Source organism: Zygosaccharomyces rouxii (genome assembly GCF_000026365.1).
Source record: "Zygosaccharomyces rouxii strain CBS732 chromosome C complete sequence".
Taxonomy (NCBI): Eukaryota; Fungi; Ascomycota; class Saccharomycetes; order Saccharomycetales; family Saccharomycetaceae; genus Zygosaccharomyces; species Zygosaccharomyces rouxii.
This window is the reverse complement of record NC_012992.1, coordinates 1,456,523-1,464,093: the sequence shown is the minus strand read 5'-3', so window position 1 is coordinate 1,464,093 and position 7,571 is coordinate 1,456,523. Positions and strand designations below refer to the sequence as shown.

Below are 7,571 nucleotides of genomic sequence, written 5' to 3'. Positions count from 1 at the left end.
AGTTTATTTGATAGCCAGCCCCAGATTGACGTCCATTTACCCTCAGTAACGACCAAACAACACATTAAGAATCGAAAAACTGGCGAAAAAAACTTCTTAGAGACCACTAAATACTACTTTGGGAGTCTTTAGGCTCACAACTCTCCTCATTTAGTGTTAGCTCTTCAAATGCTTTCCTCATCAAACATTGGGCATCCGCTTTTCTTCTGTTAAAGCTGTACTTGACACCATTTAAACACTTGCCATCAGACAAATACCATTTTTCCCAATCTCCGTCAGTGCAAGCACTCCCCCCGAACACTTCTGAAAAGTCTATTGTGTAAAAGGTATATTTACTGGACCGCTCGTATTTTTGTTTAACAAGGCCTATCACAGCGTTTAAACCCCAGCTATCAAGTACGAGATCGTACGCATGTGCAGGTTCATCAAGTACGATATCGAGGTAATATTCCCTCCAATTATTTCCCTGATCCACAGAATAAAAGAACTTCTTCAATGTCCTACCGTTTTTCTGAGACAACTTGGGTATAGCAACGATAATGTTCCCAAAATCCAAAAATGCTGCATACACAGGAAATTCAAAAGCCACCTCCCAAGAAGCACCACCGTCTCGTGAAATAAAAGCCATTGCATCTTTTTCACCTAAGATTAGGGAACGTTCTCTAACAACACCGGTTTCCATGAGTATACCAGCTGTTGGTTCATTTCTAATTAATGGAGAATAAAATTTTTTTTTCTGGAAAGAACAGTGTTCTACATCATCGATATCGCATTGGAAAAGGTTCTTATGTTTTCCAGATGGATCCACAACCTTTAAATTGGTCCATGTTTCCCCATTGTCGAAGCTTATTTTATTCTTGGAAAATCGTTTATATTCGATAAAGGGGAAAGGTTCCATGAGGGGATAGGGCTTTCTGTGGAGGACATGCTTCTTTATAAATTCAATAATTCTTTGAAGCCAATTGACCTTCTTATCAAGATTTGTTTCATCCATGCCCAATTCCGTGCTCCGATTATGAACCTCTTCAAAAATGAATTCACCCCATATTGTTCCCTCGAGGTTATTTAGCTTTTCGAACATCACATGCTGAGCAGGTTCTTGTGCTATGGAGTCGATGAGAGAAAAGTTGAGACCAGAAGAATCGGACAGTAGCAAATGCTCGGATTTTCCGTGACCTTCATCTTCTTCCAGAACAGCATGTAATAATATACGCTCTCGATCAAGCTCCAGTGACATGCTGACCATCGGTGGTAAATAGGCCACCCGCTTAGGTAGGCGTGCAGGTTTGAAAGGCCCGCCTGTAGAAACCCAAAGTCTGTTTGCAGCACCGTCAGCTTCATTGGCCTCTGATGTAGTTACCAAAACATGGGAAGGAAGGATAGACACGTCTTTAACCGGGAAGCCTTCCAATTCATCAAACAGTTTTGTACTTTGACCCAAATCGGTTGTGTAGAAGGCGATACCCATAGTGTACCTTTTTGGAACTGAGGGCTGTGTCTCTCTGAAATTTTTCTTTCCAATGTTCATACCATATGGATGTGTAGACTGTTTTTGAATTTCCGTCCTGCTTCTCAAACGGTGCATGCAATAAATTCCATCCCTATCGAAAATAGACTCTTTTGATGAAGTGGCAAACTTGCAGGTAGTACCACGGTATTCTAGGTCTTGAGTAGCTTCATATTCTTCAAATGGCGCCGAAATACGTCTAAAGCTTTTCCCAGCATCATCGGAAGCGTAAGCGACATCTTCTCTAAAATAGTGTGAGTCTTGGCTTTCCCTTGTAATACCACAGCGTAGCAATAGAAGATTCGTATTGAAAGGATGTGTGTCAAAGAAGCAATCACTCTGGCCTTCGGTTTCCTGTGGTAAAGAAAGTTGCTTCCAACTTCTTCCCTGATCTTCTGTCATATGGACCTTTCCAGACGAGGTCGTTACGAACGCTCTCTCTTTATGAAACTCATCAACATCCACCCATGGAATACCTTCCCCAAACACATCGACAGTTCGCCAATTCCTACCGCTATCAAATGTTATCAGCAAACGATCCTCGAAATTATCCTCGAAATGAAACATCAAAGTATTGGAATCCCTGAAGGCATCCAAGATGCCACCCCAATGCTCAAAATCGGTTTCATAAACCTCCACATTAGATCTCCATACCGTAGGAACAAACTCCTGGGTTGTTCCTAGAGCCCACAAAGCACAAAATATCAAAAAAGGATATATTTGCATCCTTGGTTGCCAATGGTTGCAATGCATGCCCAAGAATCCCCGAGATCCGCAGGCCCCGGTCTTATATCAATTTTTCTTTCTCTGGGTTTCTTCGGGTAATGTTGATAATGGAGATAAGAAGGTGAGCGCTGCAGGAGGTTTTTTCTTTCAAGCTGCAGATCACCACCAGCATGGAAAAGCACCTCGATCAAAAAGAACCCAAGCCTATACCGCTGGAGTATTCTTTCAGACGCATTTTAAGGAGCATAGTTCACAATGTATGCGACTTTGATCTTTCCTGGCAAGTAATTATATCTTTGTGTGTTATCGAGGTAGTTGTTTTCACTTACATCGGTTACATTGGTGCTGTTGTGATTGGTCTGTTATTCTTTCTCCTCCGCCACCAATTTCGTATTAGAAAAGATAAAGTACTTTCCAATACGAAAGAAATGTTTTCTCGTAATGTTTTAGCTGTGAATCCTGGACTTGATACGAAGAAATGGCATGAGGTAGCATCCAAAATGAATAATGAATTTTATGAACAGGACTATTGGAGATCACGTCATTTTTTTTGTGACGGAGACGAGTGTCACAATTCCTTCAGAGAACACATCTTGAGACCTTCCGTGATTTCAGCGCCTGATGTCTCTCTTGAAGCTGTAAAACGTTACAGCCAGGCAACAAATGAGGTTTACAAAAAGTTTCTCCAGGATGAATTTCCCTCAAACCCTAAGTCTTTGCCAGGCAATGAGCGCTACGGGAGATTTATGCGGCTTATTTCCGATAGAGGCTTTCTCAAAAATGTACGATCCCCGCTTGGTTTTGCAGTTTTAGAACTTGCGAATGATAGCTACTCTATGATAACAATATGGCTACTTTATTACAATTTTAAAGATATCTTTGGTGCTTACGAGTCACATATCAAAGAGAAGTACAAAGCTGTAGATATTACTCAAAGAGTGAAATTTCTAGCAACTGTGATGCACTTTGCTCCTGGAGATGATCTCGAAAAGTGGGATCGTATAGCCAGTCACATGAACTGGTACCTGCGTGTCGAGGGAATATGGACTCATGCACACGAAAAATTTGCTGATGGAAAGGAATGTCTGGATTTCTACGAATCTCAATTCATGCTTCTGCCCTTAAAATCTGAAGATACTAGCTATTCCGATCTTAAGGATATCGTTCGTGAAACTAATAAGGTATGCGCACCCTCTTAGCCGCTACTTTGGGGTTTTGCGAACGTGGTGAGAATAAGTACTGAAAGTGTTTGCATATCCAAGTCGAAATCCATGCACCATTGTAATAGGAATACCTACTATACTTTGTAACATTCTGCTCTAAGTGGTGGAATTCATTTTTAAAAAGACAGCTAACCTTTCAACAAGCTATCCACTAGCCATTGTTTGGAGTTTCTTAACAAAATGTCGCCCATAATCTTGAACTGTTGATACAATTTACTTTCATGGTTCTGCTGGTATTGCTGTGCCGTTAGATTTCGGGTTTTCATCCTGTGAACTGAATCATACATTACCTCGTCCCCCGGATCCTGAAAAAAGTACGTGTCAGCCGTGCGGCTTTAGCATCGAAATTTATCCGACAAAATACTTGAAAGGACAAGCTTCAACAAGTAAATCGATAGACATGGGAGCTAAGAAAGAATTGAAAATTTGGAAGCTTTTTTAAAGAAATGAGGCATACCCCATTAAATGTTTCCACATTTATGCTTTTTTTTCCGTTATTCTTCGTACTTTTTCCATTCGTCGTACAGACTATCCAGAAACCTAACTAAATAATCAAAATTGTTCCTCATTCACTGGACTTCATTTGATGAGCATTGATTAAAAGCAATTTAAAAAAAAGTTGTTTACCTAAGTCTCTCTTCCTACATTTGTTTTGCTAAGCTGTCCAAAAGCTCTTTACTTCACCCATGGCTGCACCTGAACCCTTTTGACGATAGATATTATTAATATGCACCCAGAAAAACGGGGTGAAGAAAAAAAAAAGAAGAAAAAAAAGGGTCCCAAGATATAATGGTAGTCGTGCTCTGTTTGAAACGATCTATATCTGCTGCATATATAATTGCAATCAAAATATATATATACAAGAGTTTCAAATATGCTCTAATTTTTTCATTATTATTGAAGAATTAAGAGATTTCAATGGAAAGAATGAAGAATTGAAAAATTGAAAATTAAAGATGAATATCTCCAGGTCACCACAGTCCATGTGGTTGTTTTATAGTCTTACTGGACTTATATGGACATCCCTTACTGTCACAACTTGAGGATGTTACTTCCGTTGCCCACCATTTGTAATGCGAACTACCGCCCGTGTATGAGACAGCAAAATAGACAATAATAGCTGCAATGGCAACACCACAGTCAAGAGCAGTAGCGAGAATTAAATTATATTTTCTCCACCAATGAGGACGTTTTTTGTGAATAAATCCGTTGAAAACAAGAACCAAAAAGAACCAGGTACCGTAATGAAGACCGGTAGATGTTGGCATGTCTTCAGCACCTGATAACAACAACGTAGGACTAACCTTTGACCAAAAGCGAGAATTTGGTCTCCTCCATTGCATAAGAATAACAATTAGAGAGACACCAGCACCAACTAGGAAAAAATACATGATAAATTGGTAACGCCCGCCATTGCTGAAAAGATGGGATCCAAATAACCCCCAAACGATTTGAGTGTTGAAAGCAGTTTGTTGACTCTTGCAGGTCATGTTGTTATGCGCATTAGGTGTACAAACATTGCCCACATGGTACAATACGTAACCGGTAACACTTGGAATGATTAATGATGTCCAAATTCCTGAAACTAACAGGACAAGGATTGTTAATCTAGGAGGTGTTTTCATATAATAACCCAACTTAGCACCTTGAGTGAAATGCATCCCATGTTGGAAAAGGGAAAAACCGAAATTCAAAAAATACAACGTTGCCATTGGCTTACCCTTGTACCAAAAGGCTCCAATCACGTTAAGGATACCATTCATGTTTAAAAGAAATGATGATCTAGATTCCACAAGGGCAACGGGCAAAAAGAGAACGATACCGATAATAATTGAGACCACAAATCCACCAGAATCGATCTGAGTATCTCTGTCCCAAGCTTCAACGAAAACAAACCCAAGACCCAAACCCAGTACCATGGATGCGATGTAAGCTGCGACAAATGGTTTGGTGTACGCTGGCTTATAGTGGGCAGTTTTCTTTGTTGAATGTTGCATGAATGGATCCCAAACATCAGATTTAAATTTCCAGAAGAAAAAGGTCATCACAGAACTAAATCCACCAAGACCTAATGCTAATTGAATTAAAAATCCAATTGGTAAGTAAACTGGAGAGTATTTCTTATATTTCTCGAAATCAAGCTCCCATTTTTTGTTGACGACTTTTTTGACCTGATAACTTTCACCATTTTTATCAAAAATTTTGTTAGACATTAATGGCATGTGAGCGGTTTGCCAGTGGTCTTGATAGTAGAGACCTGGTATTACTACCCATGCCCAAAAGAAGAAGCTGGCAAAGATCATGACACCAGCCCAGACTGGCGTAGTTAATGGGTTACTAATGTTAGAAACCGTTGGCCAATCAAAAGAAATTGGTAACAATCCTAGCCCATTTTTGACACCAAAGACTTGTCCCAAAACTTTATTCTTTGGTCTAATCCAAGATGGGAATGCTCCTAAATTGGCGATAAAAGGAAGGATAAGGTCCGAAAACCAGTACCAGACAAAACTTCCTGCAAACGCTATCATGAAAAAGCTGAATTTGGGTTTTTTTAAATCGGAAAATTTACCTTTAGTATCTGAATGGAATGCATTAATTAAAGCAGAAGGACCCAATACAGATGGCCAGATTAGTTCCTCACGATCCACTAGTATTGGAATGGCTAAACCTGCCATACCCCATGCTAGTAGGTAACCAACAATGTTGAATAAGATGAATCTGCCAATGCCGACATCCACATTGAAAAACCTGGTCTGTTCGACTTGGGTATTTTTTAAAACACCTGTTCCGTAAACAGTGTTACAGAACAGATACACTAGAGCTTGCTCTTGTGGTGAAAATTTACCTGGATTTAGTTCAAAAGTATATCTGCTACCAATAGAAAACTTCCAATTGGGCATTATACGGTACCATAGGATACCAAATGGATACGAAATTAATTGACCTACAATAGGACTAATGGCAATAGATGGAAATCTGAATGCGAAGAAAGTATCGATAGCACCAATAACCATCGAAAGGATAATTCCCATTAACCACATTCTTAAGGTATTCGCAGGTGGGTAATCTTCCGTCTCTTTAAAATCTACAATATGATGGATATCAGCCCTAGTAATATCGAGAACATCAGCTGCAGCAATACTGGAACTAGAATCGTTGAAAGAACTGCCCTCAAACGGGTCTTCCTCTCCTGCTTTCTTAATGGACGTCTGTTCCTGTTCCTTACCTCCGACAAATTTATGATAACCTTCTTCATCATTTGGACTATCGGAAGAACTTATATGAGGGTCCTTTTCTGTCAGCGTTGGGTTTTTTTCCTCCCCTCCAGGAGTTGTCAGTCCGAAGCTGGTTTTAGACACATTGTCTATCGCAGAGCTTTCTGCAGAATGGTTATCCTCGAACTCTTTTGTTCCAGGCAGATAACTCTTCCAACCCATCTCTGAACTCTTTTAGTATTTGCTATTGCCCAATTCATATAAACGGGCAATCAAGAAGAAATGAACTTTTTCAGATCTTACAACTGCTACGTTTTCTTTGTCTGATATATGCACATCTTCGATCGACGGGTTGCGCTACTAAAGAAATTTTACTCTGTTTATCTGACAACCGTCATATTTCTGGGCTTGGCGTAATTGCACCCCGGAATTCGCCAAGAGTTCAAATTAAATATATGCTGGATGTGGACAGTCTTATTTTCAAATCAGTTTTTACGATGTCAATTGCTTCTATCTCTTTTCTTTTTGCACAGAATTTTCAACTCACTCAGATCTACTCAGTGGGACCCTCGTTACACTCTTCTATCGACGTCCGTTTTCGGAAACCTGAAAGTGAACCCAGATTTTTCCCAATCACGGTTCAGTATTCATGATATTCATTCAGTGTTAAACTTTATTTGGTCTGCAAAGAAATTTTATTTGATTTCCATCCACCTATTTTCTCATGCATTCTGCAAATATGCAGTTAAAAGTATAGCGGGTCTCTTGGCCGAGCATTCTACTGCACTCCCTCAGGTTGTCCAATAAGCACAGTTCTCATATTATGGTATTTAAATTTCATTTCTCATCGTTTTTCTTTGTTCCACAATTCTCCTTAATCAGAGATTCTACGATAACTAA

At 39.7% G+C, this 7,571-nt stretch overlaps 3 protein-coding genes across 3 annotated transcripts; 1 reads left to right on the top strand and 2 right to left on the bottom strand.

Annotated features, from left to right (window-relative positions):
• Positions 1-106: 106 nt before the first annotated feature.
• ZYRO0C18612g (uncharacterized protein) lies at positions 107-2,260 on the bottom strand (the record flags this gene model as incomplete). Its single annotated transcript, XM_002496397.1, has 1 exon — positions 107-2,260. The coding sequence occupies one exon, from the start codon at positions 2,258-2,260 to the stop codon at positions 107-109; it is 2,154 nt and encodes a 717-aa protein (XP_002496442.1).
• Positions 2,261-2,403: 143 nt separating this feature from the next.
• On the top strand, positions 2,404-3,432 carry ZYRO0C18590g (uncharacterized protein; the record flags this gene model as incomplete). The annotated part of the gene is made up of 1 exon (XM_002496396.1): positions 2,404-3,432. One exon carries the CDS (start codon positions 2,404-2,406, stop codon positions 3,430-3,432), a length of 1,029 nt encoding a protein of 342 aa, XP_002496441.1.
• A 995-nt stretch (positions 3,433-4,427) lies between these two features.
• ZYRO0C18568g (OPT family oligopeptide transporter) lies at positions 4,428-6,893 on the bottom strand (the record flags this gene model as incomplete). Its single annotated transcript, XM_002496395.1, has 1 exon — positions 4,428-6,893. The coding sequence occupies one exon, from the start codon at positions 6,891-6,893 to the stop codon at positions 4,428-4,430; it is 2,466 nt and encodes an 821-aa protein (XP_002496440.1).
• Positions 6,894-7,571: the final 678 nt, after the last annotated feature.